The 16,372-nt window shown below is 38.8% G+C and overlaps 1 protein-coding gene across 1 annotated transcript; it reads left to right on the forward strand.

The window, feature by feature from the left end:
* Positions 1 to 1,284: 1,284 nt before the first annotated feature.
* LOC103724070 (E3 ubiquitin-protein ligase ORTHRUS 2-like) lies at positions 1,285 to 9,950 on the forward strand. The gene is made up of 9 exons (XM_008815221.4): positions 1,285 to 1,887; positions 3,360 to 3,892; positions 4,156 to 4,281; positions 4,688 to 4,787; positions 4,931 to 4,992; positions 7,856 to 7,958; positions 8,494 to 8,632; positions 8,758 to 8,972; positions 9,116 to 9,950. The coding sequence occupies exons 1-9, from the start codon at positions 1,423 to 1,425 to the stop codon at positions 9,641 to 9,643; spliced, it is 2,271 nt and encodes a 756-aa protein (XP_008813443.2). The 5' UTR covers positions 1,285 to 1,422; the 3' UTR covers positions 9,644 to 9,950.
* The last annotated feature ends 6,422 nt before the right edge of the window (positions 9,951 to 16,372 follow it).

Consider the following 16,372-nt stretch of genomic DNA (forward strand, 5'->3'; position numbering starts at 1 on the left):
ATTTGTTTATCAAAATAAATAAATTTAAATATATTTTAAAACATATATCAATTAGTTACAAACATCCAAGTAGGCGTCCCAAGTGGCATAAGTCATTATCCTTGGTGAATTCTGTGACGCCCCTCTCCCCCACAAACGACACACTCTACCCTATGTGCTCCTCTGGCCCTAAACGCCCCTCTCGCAGACCCGGACTCCTCACTCCCTATCTGTACTTTTTATATCTCTAGCTGTTCATCGTGCGATCAGATTTGTCCCAAAGCCAACATCCCAACGCAAGACAAGACAAAACCTTTCCTCGATCTCCTTAATGATCCTTTTTCACAGGTTTGGAAATCTGTAGATTTCAAGGCGACCAGTATCTCGTGTACCTTATGCGTGCGCGCGAGGGGGTAAATGCGGAGATCGGCGTCCTGTCTGATTTGCTCGACGGGGTTGCCATCTAATCCAGGCATACTGAGGTGGTACTGAAATGACGTACTCACATGTAGAAAGAATTGCTACGCTGATGGAGCTCCCCCACGAGTTGGAGAGGATATGAGTGTATTGTCTACCGTATCAGACATTATCTGGTGAAAGAGGGGCTCAGTGGGGGTTGCTACGTTTGTGGGGTTAATTCTCCTCTTCTCTCCTATTGTCTAGCAAAAAAAAAAGAAAAAAGAAAAAAAAAGAAAAAAAAGGATGTTGCACCTCTCCATAGTTGGGAGGATCAACTGCCTTGAAATATTTAAATAATGATGTGCAGTAAAGTGGCTATTTAGATTAAGTATATATTTAGAGGGCCAACGAAGCTACAGATTGATAGCTACTTTTGTAGCTTGCCACTTCAAAAACATTATGTAGGTCGAAGAGGAGGAGTTGTTTAAAATACTCCATGATTTATTATTTTTTAATTTTATTGAGTGCATCAATGCTCGTAATGTATAAAACATCTAAAAGAAAAACTTAAAGAGTCTCAAAATGAATAATTCTCGGTGGATTGGGGCCTGCGAGCCAAAAATGAATAATCCGAGATTCGATAGGATTGGGTCGTTGGATAAATAATTCAAAATTAATTTAAAAAATAATAAGTTGAGTTTGATCGGATCGAGTCGAGATTCAATAAAATTATATCCGAATCGAAAAATGAAACAAATGTAATTTTTTGAGATCTCAACCCAGCGCACCATCCTTTTAAAAAAATCGGATCGCGTTTAAACGGGTCGGGTTGGGTCACGGGTCAACCCGACCCAGCCTTACCCATAGGGGAAAATTCAAAACCTCGTCCTATTTTTCCGAAAACCCGCCTCTTTCTTCCTTCGTCCCCTCTTCTAAATCCCGCCCTCCTCTCCTCCCCCAAACCCCCCGTCAAAACCCTAACCCCCGAGATCTCATCACCTCTCCCTCTCTCGCTTCCTCGCTTCCTCTCCGTCGCCTTCTCCGATGGCCCCGTCCTGCGATCTCCCCTGCGACGGCGACGGCGTCTGCATGGTCTGCAAGGCGGCTCCGCCGGAGGCGGAGGTGGTGGTCTGCCGGACCTGCGCCACCCCGTGGCACGCCTCCTGCCTTTCCCGCCCGCCGGAGACCCTCGCTGCCGTGGCCGATTGGGAGTGCCCCGACTGCTCGCCATCGGCCGCCGCCTCGACATGCCCCCCCGTCTCTGCAGCCCTGTCCGGCGCCTCTGGCGACCTGATCGCCTCCATCCGAGCGATCGAGGCCGATACGTCGCTGACCGAGAAGGAGAAGGCGCGGCGGCGGCAAGCGCTGGTGAGCGGCGGCGTGGCTCTGGCCGTCGACGAGGAGAAGGGGAGGAAGAGGAAAGGTGAAAGCGAGGACCACGTGCTCGATCTCTTCGATGAGAAGTTCAAATGCGCCTTCTGCATGCAGTTGCCGGAGCGGCCAGTCACCGTGAGTACTGATTTTCTCCCCCCATCCTCTTTTTACTTAAATCTGTTGACTGATATTGTTCAAAAAGCTGTGATCGGAGACTGATGGATACCCTTGTCTCGATTTGCAAAGATCTTTAGATATCATTAAAAAAAAACTTTTTTTGTTTTATTTATTTTCTTGACGTGACACTTGCTCTTTTGCTCCTTGGGCTGCTCACTTGACGGGAAAATAGCTTCAATCATATTTTATTGTTTAATCTGTAATGTATATCTGGAATATTTAGATGTAAAATATTTAGATTCTCATTCTCTTTGAGGTCTTATGTTTGCATCACGTTCTTCATATCTATGTCTTTTATATGTAAATATGCAGATAAGTATGATTATCTGAGCTATAATCAAGTCCAAAATGAATTTCCTTGGTCTGATCTGTCGGTACTTTTTCTACAAGAAACTCCCAATAGAAAAGTTAAATCAAGCTGCCTTGATATCTGAGGGTTCCTAGTATTCTGTTCTTAGGCAACGCGACGCATACTTTTTCCTTGTCATTAGGAAAGATTGTTGTTACTATTCGTTTCTTAGGGGAAGTTTCAGGGAGATGCACACATTTTCCTTATCATTAGGAAAGATTGAACTCTTATCAAGGAGAGTTAGTGGAAAAAGTTGGGCAAAATTAGGAGGCAAAAGGGGCACGACTCGATGTCTTGCGATCACATCGTTACCATCATTTCCAAGTAGTTTTTCCCTAATACTGAGCTTGTCAATGCTCAAAGTTACTTGTTATATCAAAGTAGTGGTCACACCTGAGCTATGGTTGAACCATGCTAAACCACACACGTTCAAGCTTTTTCTGGGCTTGTTATCAAGCTGAGCATGGAGTACTCATAGTTACAACTGCAATGCCCAGGCCTTGGCTTGTTTATGAACCTCGAATGGTGCCTTAGTTTGTTTTTCCTCCTAACTAAATGAACTAAAATGAGCCCATAATCAAGTCAAGGCCGAGCTCTTCATGGTCAGGTTGATTCATTTCCAAAACCTACATTTTCCTGTCAAAGTGACATTGGCTAAAATCTAAATTGGCAAGGCATGGTTCATATTAACATGTATTCAGGAACTGCCAAGGCGATGCCAATTCTCAAAAGTCTATGTTGAGTTCCTTGCTAAGTCAACTCTTGGCATGAGTGGGGCCCATGAAAGCTAGAATATTAGTTGGCTAGTTAAGAAACATGGGCATGGACATGAGATATACGCATGCTGGTACAAGAAATACAAAAGATAGGATATGGATCTGATGTGAGTAGGAAAATAATTAAATATCTTATAATTGGTAGGCGTTATAATAGTTTAGTTTCTAACAATTTTGCAGTTCCGGATTTCTCCATATTCTTTTTGTATAATTTTAGATATTTTTCAGTTTGTTTTTAATTTTTCCTATATTTTTTGTACATTTGAATTTTGATGCATTATTAGCATCCTATTTTGCTGCTGCAGACACCCTGTGGTCACAACTTCTGCCTAAAATGTTTCCAGAAATGGGTTGGGCAAGGTAAACGTAAATGTGCAAAGTGTCGTGATCATATCCCAGCCAGTATGGCATCCCAGCCAAGAATTAATTCAGCTCTTGTTGTTGCTATTCGTATGGCAAAGACAACAAAATCAGCATCAATGGGTAATGCAGCACATGTATATCATTTTGTGCGCAATGAGCACAGACCTGAGAAAGCATTCACTACTGAACGGGCCAAAAGGGCTGGAAAGGCCAACGCTTGCAGTGGTCAAATCTTTGTTACAGTCCCTCCTGATCATTTTGGTCCAATCCTTGTTGAGCACGATCCTAAAAGGAGCAAGGGTGTGCTGGTAGGTGAGTTATGGGAGGACCGCATGGAATGCAGACAATGGGGTGCCCACTTACCTCATGTTGCAGGAATTGCTGGGCAGTCTGAACATGGTGCACAGTCAGTTGCACTGTCAGGAGGGTATGAAGATGACGAAGATCATGGAGATTGGTTCCTGTACACTGGAAGGTATCTTAATTTGAGTTTGCTGCTATGATTGAACTTGATTGCTTTCTTTGCTAACAATATAAGAAGAGTCTTGTAGTTGAGTTGTTCTGAGCTGCATTTCTCACCTTTATCTTCAGGAAAGGAAAAAAAAAGAGAAGATCCTCATTTATTTTGTTTATTGTTTCACTAACTGCTGTTTTTATATAATCAGTTTTGTTTTATTCTTTGGTGCTTTTTTGATTCTCCATTGAGAAATATGAATGTGATTGATCTTGTCATGGCAGTGGAGGAAGGGACTTGAGTGGAAATAAGAGAACAAATAAGGACCAGTCTTTTGACCAGAAATTTGAGAAGCTGAACAAAGCATTACGAGTTAGTTGCCTAAATGGTTATCCTGTTCGAGTGGTGAGGTAGGTAGCTTGATTCTTTTAAAAGCAAAATCCTGTTACAGCAGTTCCAGATTATTTTCTGCCTCAAGTGGCAACAGGTGTACCACATTAGTGCCTACATCGTGGTATCATTCTCTCGTTTTTATGTTCATGATATGTTCTTTCATGGTTAAGACAAAGTTTGATGGTTAAAATTATGATATGTTCTTTGATGCAATATATTTTATGTCACGCTTTGAAAGGTGTTCCTACTACCAGCAAGGATGAGCACTTTAGATCTATCATCACCTAATGGCTTTGTTAAGAAGCTTTAGTGTTCCCTGCAATTTAATTTTGGAGTATAAAGTTATTAACAAAATAAGTTCCAACGTCTCTGTTTTACCAAACATCTCTTACTAGAAGTCTGACATTTTTATATAATAAGCAGATCCCATAAGGAGAAACGTTCTTCGTATGCACCTGAAAATGGTGTAAGATATGACGGAATTTACAGAGTTGAGAAATGTTGGCGTAAAGTTGGTGTTCAGGTATTTTTGTTTGTCTAATGACTGACATTATCTCATGATTCCCCACTTCCTGCTGCCTGCCCTTCCCTTTCTCTTTTTTTGCTTGTCTGTAACTACTTGGAAAGAGATGATATACTTATTATAATGATTTGGTACCTTTTCAGGGTTTTAAGGTTTGCAGATACCTTTTTGTGCGATGCGATAATGAACCAGCACCATGGACAAGGTTTACTTCAACTCCTTTGTCTTGCGCAGTGATTATTTTTTTGCATTCCCTTCGCACTTTTTTTGTTGCACTTACTGCTATAGATAACAAGGAGCAATTATGCATTTTTGTTACAAATATTAAGGAGCTGGTTGTTGAGTCTAAGTGATGATTGCTACTTGAGAATAAAAAGAGTTAGAAGTTTGTGGTCCAAATGTAGAGTACGTTATCTTCAAATTATTCTCTTTATAGGTGTTTTTACATAGGCAGGTTATATGGTGGCAGCTTGCCCGAATCTACATTTTTGTTAAGCTTAAAAAGAGTACATAGATTACATCTTTCTCCGAGAATAGCTGGGATTAGATGACCCAAATGCCTTCCAGTGATAATCATTGATAGCTCTTTGGAAATAAAAATTGTGAGGACTTATGCAAGCATATATTTAGCCCTATATCGGCCATGTACTGGGTAGATTTTGGATACAAGGCTAAGAAATCTAAATAATACCTCCGACTAATCTTTTTGGGTGAGGTTCTAGGTTGACAAATGGTATTAGAGCGAATCCAGTTCATGGCCTGTGTAGACTAAGGGACACTATAGCACAAGCCCATTGGGGTTGATCGTGGACCGATTATGCTTCTTGTGATTAGATTTGAACCATAGTATGGCGTACCATCCGGTACGATACCGCTACTGGTATTGGGCGTACTGTACCGATTTGGTATTCGTATGGATACTGGTACCGATGGCATACCGACACTCGGTATGCCAGGCGTACTGCATACTGCGTACTGCGCACCGTACCGTACTGACACTATGATAGTGTGGCACCGATACAGGGTCCGGTACCGTTATGACGAACCTTGATTTGAACGGATTCGGACTTTTAGCTTAGTGAGAATACTAGGGCTTAAAGGGGGGAGTATGTGACGACTTAAGTGGGCGTGTGTTAAGTCCCAGATCAGCTATGCATTGAGTTGATCTTGTGTACTTATACAAGACTAAGAAACCTAAATAATACTTTTAGGCTAGACTTTTTGGGTGAGGTCCCGAGTTATGAAAAATCAAAATTGTTGATAAGATCTGCAATGACAAACTAGGCGAGAAACGTAAAATCATGTATTTTTAATGTATTTTTCTCAAGCATTAGATGGACACAAAATGGACAATTTTAATAGTACCAGTACTAGTATCGAGCGTACTGTACCGGTCTGGTACGGGTACTGGTGGCATACCGACATTCGGTACGTTAGGCGTACCGCGTACCATACCGACACTATGATAGTGTGGCACCGGTATAATTTCCGGTAGCAGTATGATGAACCTTGATTTAAACAGATTTGGATTTGGACTTTTAGCCTAGTGAGAACACTAAGGCTTAAAGGGGGGAGTATGTGACGACTTGAGCGGGCGTGTGTTAAGTTCTACATCGGCTATGCATTGAGTCGATCTTGTGTACTTATACAGAACTAAGGAACCTAAAAAATACTTTCAGGCCAGATTTTTTGGGTGAGGTCCTGAGTTATAAAAAAAAATCAACATCGTTGATATGATCTGCAATGGCAAACTAGGCGAGAAACGTAAAATCATGTATTTTTGATTTTTTTTCTCAAGCATCAGATGGACACAAAATGGACAATTTTAATCGTATTATACCATGTTTTCATATAAGTTATAATCTAGAAGCATCCAAATCAGCTGAATTTTGTTCATTATGTTTTAGTCAAGACCAATGGTCTGGATTTTTGAATCATATAATCTCCAATAAGCTTTTGCTCACTGTCTATAATGCTATTATCTTTTTTGTGCAAATGATTTGTAGGTATGGGACCTCCAAAAGAAACGATCTTTACTTTCTAAGCATTTTAGACATTGCAGATCATGATCAACGGTCTTTATTTCTATTTGAGAGGTCTATCATTAATGTTCAATGGGAAGGAGGATAAATGCTCTCAAAAGCATTCGAGTTTTACTGCCTCTGGACACAAAAGACACATGTAAATTTATGTGTACACACACACATATAGATATTGTGTATTTCTATATTAGGGGTTTCTCATTTATTTTCATTGGCAAGCATTTGTGGACAAGTGCTGTCAAAAGCATTCTAGCTTTATTCCCTCTTTAGACGCAAAAACATGCATGTACATAAACGCATCACAAATTTATATGTAATAGGTATTCGTAGATATATCCTATGCACGCGTCCGCACGTGCATGCATCTATAAGAAAATTGCCATCTATTACAAAGTTGCACCTGGAGTGTCACAGAATTACATCATATGACTAAAAATCTGGGGATTCTTTTCTTGTCTGGTTTATTGTTTAAGTCTGAGCGTGCATGTGCACATTCATCTATTAAAAATTGCACCTTGGATTGTCATAGAATTACAACATAATACTAAAATCAGCAGATACTTTTATTATCTGGTTTATTGCTTAATTGGAGTACTAAAGAATACGAGGAACCACTGACGTAAGAAAACCTAATAATATGCTGACATTGAGGTTGACGTTGGTGGAACTAGGAGAGCTGAATCAAAAAATTAGTATGCTTAAGGAAATTTAGGACACTAATAGATAATAGAGTGAGGAGTATCCTTTTAGGCAGTATTAACATCTAAAGTCTTCGTTAGAGATTGCTCTATTTGGTAGCATGTCTTGGGCACAAGTGAACCAAGGGTTGGACAAGAGAAGGGAGATTCCAAATAACATTAGGGAGGAGAGAGCAATATAGATTATATTAAGGCAAGATGTGTTCTAAAAAGACTTTGCGTTATAAACAAATAATGTTTATGGTACGAATCATGTTGGCTTTATTATGTTTATTGGCTATGCGGAGCTAGTTTCTAACTCGTTTTTTCGGTATGGCATTGGATGCAGTGACGAACATGGTGATCGCCCTAGACCTTTGCCTGTAATTCAAGAACTGAAGCATGCAACTGATATTACAGCGAGGAAGCAAAGCCCAGCATGGGATTATGATGTGGGAATGTGCTCCTTTCCTCTCCCTCTCCCTCTCCCTCTCTCTCTCTCTCTCCTCCCCTCCCCCCCCCCCCCCCCCCCCCCCCCCCCCCAAAAAAAAACCCCACCACCCACCTTTTGCTGCAAGATTTATGAATTTTTTCAAGCAAATGCAAGAATCTCCACCGACTCTGGCAAACCTAGAAATTTATTTTAACAGTTTTTTTAGTTAATGTAAAAAGAGAAGTCCAGCTATATTCTTTTATGCCTTCTTGGACCTTCTTGGATTGCTATTCATTGCAGGATCTTTCTCCATATTGAGTTTTCTACCTGTAGCGATGATATGTGACTCAGCAACATCAATATGACTTCTTAAACAGTTTTATAATGGAATAAATATTTTGCTATTCTGAAGTATTGCTGCTTATCTGACAGGTCATAATCAATGTGTTTGTTGCTCCGCATGTTAATGATTCATTTCTGTTTAGATAAGATTTTCATTAATATTACAGTAGCTTTCTTAAGATCTCATTCTGAGCTTTTGTGCCGTTACACAGGAAGAGCATGGCTGGAGATGGACCAAGCCCCCACCACAAAGCAAAAAGTGTGCAACTTCTGGAAAATTAGAAAAAAAGAGAGGAAGCAAAGCAAAGAAGCATGGTCAGAGCATTTCTATGAGGGAGAAACTGTTAAAAGGTCCTTCTATGGACCATACATGTTCAAAAATTCAAATGAGCTTTTCCCCCTCATGCAAATTATTGTTGATGTCTCTTTTCTTTGATTTAGTAATCCTCCTCAGAGATTGCCTATTGTTTTTGCAGAATTCTGCTGCCTGATTTGTGGGAAAGTGATGATTCTTCCACTCACAACGCCCTGTGCTCATAACTTTTGTAAGCGGTGCTTGTTAGGGTCATATCCTGACCAGTCATTTGTGCGGGAGAGAACATGTCGGGGTCGAACCCTTCGTGCACAGAAAATAGTCAAGAAGTGCCCTTGTTGTTCAAATGATATATCCAACTTTTTACAGAATCCACAGGTAACGGATTCTAGTAAAATTCTACTCAAATGAAGCTTTACATGGGAAACAGTTTAGATTACAGAAGCCAAATGAAAATTGAGAAAAGAGTAAGAAATCTCAGTTCTTTTTCTAAGCGACAACCTTTTTATTGTTTGTCCCAGGTTAATAGAGAGCTTATGGATCTGATAGAATCACTCCAACAAAAGACAGCAGATGAGAATGTGGAGTCTAGTGAGGAAGGAAGTGCTGTTGTAGAGAAGTCTGAAGAAGGAAACAATTATGGGAATAAGAAGTTGAGTAATTATGGAAGAGACTCTGTGGATGACAAGGTGAGGGAGGAACAAATTGATGGTTTAGAGGGCAAGAGACCTACCGAGCAGCAATCTGATGAACTGGCGATGAATCAGCTAGAGTCAATAGATGGAGACTCTGAGGTTAATGCTGTGAATTCTGAGGAAGAAGAGGGCGGCCCAGGCTGCACATGCAGAACTGCCAATCAGTCCTTGCGAAAGCGGAAGAAAACTGTTGCTCAGAAAAGAGCTGGTAAGAAGGCCAAAAAGGGTAAGGTTAGTAATGCTGTGGAAGCACAAGGTTCGAATGGGGAAGATTCTACAAAAACCATGATTGACCATTTCAACGTTGTAAACAATGTGGTGAGAAGGTCTCCAAGATTGAGCAAGAGGTTGTAGTTTTCCCTCTTCCAGCGAGCTGAAGAGGACTATTAGGAAGAAGTGGAATATGTTGTGTTTTCTAGTTGAGTTGATGCGTTTCAGGTGCCTCTGTTTTAAAATGTTGTGTTTTCTAGTCGAGTAAATGCGTTTCACGTGCCTCTGTTTTGAACTTCCCTTTTGGTTCTTTATGAACACGGGAGTTGAAAGTCTTCCATTAGTGGTACTGTTTGATGCATTCACTTGTTTCCATTTTGAACATACCTGATGAAAGTGGTTCTGACAAATCTTATAGTTTATGATAATATGTAGCCCGTTTTTTGCCAAATTGCTCAGAATCTGGTGGTTCATCTTGTATTGAATCAAAAGTGCATCCTATTGGAATGGTTCAACTAGGTTGGGTCAGTTTGGTTATGGAAGTCTTCAACTCTTGGTTTACTGCAACAAAACTCCTCTCCAGCCTCATTTCAGTTTTGAGCTCTCCCTCCTACACCTGTGATGGTTCGAGCTTTCTTCCTGTTTGCTCGCAATGGTTCGGGATGCTGCTTTCTTGCTGCTTGCAACTATTATAGGGTTGTGATGATGTTCGAGAGCATGCCATCCTCCTGCCGCTTGCTCCTTCTCCCTCCTCTCTTTCTCCTCTCCTCTCTCTTTCCCCTTCCCTCTCCATTTTGGTACACTTGAGAATGACACGGTAGAGATGTTTATTTTGCCGAACTAATTTCTGGCCGGTATATGCCCTCTAGTACCGTTTCAGCAAACTTTTGTAGCCCTTTGCAAAGCCTTGAGTCAGTCCTTTTTCAGCATCCTTTTTAACCATACAAGTGTTAACCTATGGTGCTTAGGAAATACGATGTTGTACAAATTTTTGCTGTATGCTTTTAGTTGAAGGTTATTTGCATCAATGTGTTTCAAAATTATATTTTTAAGTTAGGGTTTCATGCACGACTCCTTTCCAAATTCCATTAACTTACAAGCTCGTTGGCGGCATGCGTATTCTAGGTTCTGATATGTTTTCCAATGCTGAACCTCTAGCGGATTGGAACTGGGGTGAGAATTCTTATGTCATGTCTTTTCCTTTCTGATTTCTGAGCGGAAGCCTCAATTAAATTAGTCACGTTCTGAAGGAACAACAAAGAGCAGTAAGATGCTTGATTAGAGGTTCTGTTAATTTCTGTTTTCATCTTTTTCCTGGTGGTCTGGGAATTATAGGAGCTAATATGATCGGATTACACTTGCTAGAATTTGCTTGTTACTGGTCAAAATATTGCTACATCATAATTTATGACATGGGAACTTGGAAGATTCTCATGCATGAATTGGCGCCGTAAAGGGTTTGAGCTAATCAACTATCTAGTGCTCTCATTTGGATCATATTTTCTGATTAGAATAATCTTTTCCTATTTATAGTAGTTTTATTTCTATCTTTATGATTTCGACTTATTTGACTTGTCATAACAATGTCAGTCTTATTACTTATAATATGGTTTCATGCATTTACAGAATACAACACAGTTTTGGAGTCTTTACCAGTATGATTGTTAAGAATCAAAGCTACCTTGGTTGATAGACTGTTCAATCTCCATTTCAGCATGGCTCAGGAATTTATATGCAAGTCACCCTAACTGGGCGGTATTTTAGCTGAGCTAATGTATTACCCTGTGGGCCAAAGGCAACCTGGAGGCTAGAGAGGATCAAAGTGACCCACGGTGAGTCATGGAAGACACTCGATAGAGTAAATAAATAGGGTTTTTAGAGTTTAGACCAAATCCAGGAGCAATGATGTGCAGCTAAATTGCTGGAACGATGCATGAGGAGTTTGACAAGGCCATATAAATTTTGATAAAAATGACAGACGTTAAGGAGGGTAAGTAGCTAGGTAGTGTGATGATATGAACCTTCTCATGAAGATAACCATGAAGAAAGGTATATTTTGACGCACAAACATGCAACGTAAAATTGGACAGATTTAATCTCCAGAGAGAGGATTTTTTATTTTTTTTAACGAGAAAGGGGACTCTTAGAAATAGATATCATCTATTCTGAAAAAAGGCTTCCAAATTTTAAGTCTTCCCATGTTAAATTTCCTCCCACTTGCTCCTTATATAGTGCTAAACATTATTGGAATTTGAGGAGGCTTCAATTTTTGAAGAGTCTTAACCTACGCTTCCTCCCTTATGTAGTGGGAAAAAATATCATATGGTAAATATTATCAAGATCAATTTTTGAAGAGTCTTAACCTACGCTTCCTCCCTTATGTAGTGGGAAAAAATATCATACGGTAAATATTATCAAGATATGTGATTTGTTACCCGGCTTTACATATATCGCTTCCTTTCTTGAATATTTATGTTGGTTTTTGTTTCAGTCTCATGTAAGACAATTGAATGTACTCTTCGGTTGATCATGTTCAGAATTTCCATTATATATAGAAATAGATTAAACTAGAGTGACATCCATGAACAATAGCGACACAAATGAGAGTTCAAACTACAGCCATGTAAGTGACCAAGGCAAAGGTCTCAGAACGGGTTTTGACCTTATAAGCCCACCTGTAGGTCATAGGAACCATGCTAGAAGGAAGAGCTATGAAATCCCAAGTGCCAGTATGCTCAAGATTTGGTACCACCTTGGACATCATAATCTAGTACTTAGGAAGCCTCTATAGCCTCCTGAAAAGTATTGGGCTCCAGATGTGTATGAATAGTAGCGAGGAAGTCCCGGAACATTGGTGAAAAATATTGAGCAGTGTCATCGGCGAGTTTTTTTTATAAGGACTATGTTAGACTTTGGGCATTGGACCCAAATTGGGATGCCCTTGATAGGCTACCCCAGTCAAATCCCAATGTTATTTCATAGTTACTATTTTGAGGAAGGATAGAGTCCAACATTACTTCTATAATTGGGGATTATAAAATTTTACTCCAACTCATTTGCTTGAGGCGATTAGGATTGTTCTCTGTCTTTCCATTGTGGTCATTCAAGGGTCGACTCACTTATTTCTAGGGTTGACTCTTGTTTGACTAGAGTCGACTCATGTACTTTATAGGTCGACTTGCCAATATGATGAATTTTTCAACTCTCTCTCTTTTTTCTATGGTCATTTAGGAGTCGATTCATCTGTCTCTAAGGACGACTCATCTTTCTCTGGGGTTGACTCTTGTTAGGCCGGAGTTGGTTTGTGTATTTCATGTGTTGACTCGCCAATATGATGAATTCCACAGCTTTCTATTTGTTTTCTAAGACTGTTCTGGGGTCGACTCATAATCTGCTAGAGTCGGCCCATGAAAACATATTAGCCAATGATAGTATGCGAGGGTCGACTCGTTACAAATGTAGGATCGACTCTTAAGATAGCTTAGAACAAATTTTTCTGTATTTACATGTGAGCTTCCAAAGATTATTTCATGGCCTTTTTGGAGTTATGTTTCTTGATGTAGAGGATATTTGTAAACGAGTTTGGATATTTGTAAACAAGAAATAATAGACCTTCATTTGTCTTGTCATTCTATCTAGTGATAAAACAAAAAATGACAAACTGTTTCATAGGATTTCTAATTGTCCAGTGGAATCCTTCATCGCTTCGTCCATGAGCGGTCCGTAGAGCGCTTTTATCCCGACGTGGGTGCTTATGGGACTTTTGCTTCGCCAACTGCAGGATTGAGATTTAAGATAAATGATCTTAATTTCAAAGTTACTGAAGGCTTTCTTCTTGACTTTTTGAAATCAATCAATCAAACTCAAGGCGATAGATTAGTCATATTTTTACTTAATTATTTTGCATTATCAAAATCAACCCTTTAGAGTCAATAGAAAGGTACTTCAACAGATTTTTTCAAATCATTAATTGGCCTTTGGCGAGGTTGTTTTCTATCGCCTTATCTTTTTATTATTTATGTTGATGTTCTTTCCAGATTACTTAGGGCGACTACATCAAGTAGCACACTAGGAGCTCACATGATTTTCCACTTATTTTTTCCTGATGATTGCCTTTGTTAGCCAAGGCATCGGTTGCAAATTCAATGGTCATAAAGTAGATTATGAAAAATTATTGTAATGCTTTGGGACAAAACATAAATCATCATAAGTCTCCTTCAGCCCAAAGATTAAACCCCATTTCAAAAATGCGATCAAGGAAGCTCTAGGAGTAGAGGATGAAATCAACACCTAAGAGGAGGGGTGAATTAGGTGTCTATAAAAAATAATGGCAAATTAAAATAAATACTAAACAATCACAATAATAGTAAATCTCAGTAATCAAACAAACCAAATAAAATATATAAACACAAGTAAAGAGAGATAGAAATAGAGAGATTAAACAAATATTATAATGTGGTTTGGCCAAATCCTTGCCTACATCCATCTTCTCCCAAGGATAGTCCCGCTTTGAGGTTCCACTAGTTGTAAAACTCCTTACAACATCTAAGTTGGAGACCACCAACTTGCAACAGCACTACAACTTGAAAACCACTAAGTTGCACTCCCCAATCTAGTACTCTACTAGATTGAATACAAAGCCCAGAAGCTTGCTATCTCATAAGCTTGTTCTCACAATTTGTACTTTAATTCTCATAAATCTAATGCACAAATAAGCTCACTATACAATTATCTTACAATAGTAAAATAAGAGCACAATAGAAGCAATATGAGAGCACTATGAGAAGAGATAAGAACTCGGTAGAGAGAGGGATGCTTTGGCCGAGTAGTGTGTTTTGAGACTACACCAAAGATCTCTATTTATAGGCTTGAGAGGGCAAAAGACGTTGGAAGGCATTTAAGGCTTGATTCCTATCAATCTTCAATCATAAGGCATGATTGGCTTGATTTCTTCAATCAACATATGCTCCAATTGATCTTGTTTTTCATAAGTTGACATAATTTGAATTTTGCACATATTTGAGTGTGGTTGACATGCTTCAGTATGTAGCTTGGATGTCCCCTTCTTATGGCAAGATGACGAGGATGACACATGGTATCATCTAGACCATTCAAGCTTAATTTGGTTGATTTGCTTGTGTTATTCATGCTCTTGATGAAATGGACGAAATTTTTTTCTCTTCAATCAGCCAATACACTTTTCCAAAAAAATTTTACACTCTATTTAGAGAGATTTGACAAATAAAATCAAAATCACTTAAATTTTGCACACAAGGCAAAATCAGGTGTAACTAGTGGACCATTTGGGATATTAATCCCAAATTATCTTTAGGTGGGGTTGTAAATGAGAGAACACATACACACTTGACAAATAAATGTTAGTTAACATAATTTATAATAATATGATGTCATAAAAATAAGATATGACAGAATAATTTCAAAGTTTACAAAAATCAGATCTCAAACTAGTAGTGTGTAGAGATCTTATTTTTTATATTTGATTTTCATTCAAACCCTATCAGTATTAGTACTGTTGGAAGCTTATTTTGAGAGCTTTGCAGTGATATAAAGTTTGTAATTTTCTGAAATCATTTGGTCAGTCAGTTGTCTAAAATACAGAGAGCATATCTTTAAGAAACTTACCAAAAATAGAATTACACATGTGTTTCATATGTGCTCAAGTATATGCATGATTTGTTGCCATATTTCATGTTGGATGAAAATTATTAGAGACAATTCTAATTTAATCATAATCATTGATCTTTTGATTAATTTCTTGACTCTAAGAGTATACATTAAATCAATCAAATACAAGTCATAGCATATTGGAGCATACTTTATCTTAATGGGCTGACCAAATCTCATTAGTGGACAGGTTGAGTAATACTATAGATTAGTCCAAAATTATAAGATCATTAAGCCCAAGCAACTTAAATAATTTTTCATAAGACCGAGCTAAACATATTACACACATAATATGCAATATTTGAACTAGATAATTTTGTGATCATTAAAATATTATAACACATTTGCATAATCTTATTTTTCTTAACAGAGAAACAGGAGGAAGCATGGAGATACTTGGGTGTTCCATTAATAGGGAAAAGACTGCAAAGGTTAGAGTGTCTAGAAATAGAGCAGAATATCCTGAGAAGATTAAATGGATGGAAATCAAAATCTCTCTCTATGATGGTAAAGTTTGTTCTTTCTTCTATCCTTGTTTATATGATGATGCCAAACCCTATTGTGCCTAAAACATCCTTATTGAAGATGGAGCAAACCTTCAAGAAATTTGTCTGGGGTACTTGGGGAGATGAAAAGAGAATTCATTTGTTGCCCTGGGATAAAGTTTGTCAGCCTATTCAGGAAGGTAGACTGGGTCTTCGATCCTTGTTAATGCACTAGGAGACGATTTGTGCCGAGCATGCGGCTAAGTTCATTCCAAAACTTGATAATATTTGATGTTGTTTAATGAAAGCTAAGTATGGGATGCAGATGATTTCTTTCAGTTTTTGCCTGCTTGGAATAGTTCTACTTTTTGGAAAGAGATTTGTGCTTTTATTCCATTGATGTGCACAAATATCCAGTGGACCATTGGGGTTGCACGAACTGTAGGGGTAGTGAATAATGCTTGGATGTCTCACAACCCCATTGCTTATTGGCCACCCATAGTGAATGTGGAGATTGTGTAGAAGTTGAAGGTATGTGTCCTCCTAATCCTAGGCAAAAAAAGATAGAACTCTGATTTAATAAATGAACTATTTGGAGAGTTATTGGTACAAAAAATACTATCTATTTCTATACCTTATCATGACACACTAGCTATATTATTGTGGGCTTAACGTGTAAATGTAAAGTGAAATGTGGGGATCT

Source organism: Phoenix dactylifera, chromosome 12, assembly GCF_051530095.1.
Source record: "Phoenix dactylifera cultivar Ajwa chromosome 12, Ajwa_hap1_PhDact_Kaust_v1.1, whole genome shotgun sequence".
Classification (NCBI taxonomy): domain Eukaryota; kingdom Viridiplantae; phylum Streptophyta; class Magnoliopsida; order Arecales; family Arecaceae; genus Phoenix; species Phoenix dactylifera.

Coding starts and splice junctions, on each gene's coding strand:
- LOC103724070 (XM_008815221.4), top strand. CDS start 1,423: ATGGCCCCGTCCTGCGATCTCCCCTGCGACGGCGACGGCGTCTGCATG. Junction 4,282..4,687: donor TATCCTGTTCGAGTGGTGAG/GTAGGTAGCTTG, acceptor TATAATAAGCAG/ATCCCATAAGGAGAAACGTT. Junction 8,633..8,757: donor GAGGGAGAAACTGTTAAAAG/GTCCTTCTATGG, acceptor TTGTTTTTGCAG/AATTCTGCTGCCTGATTTGT.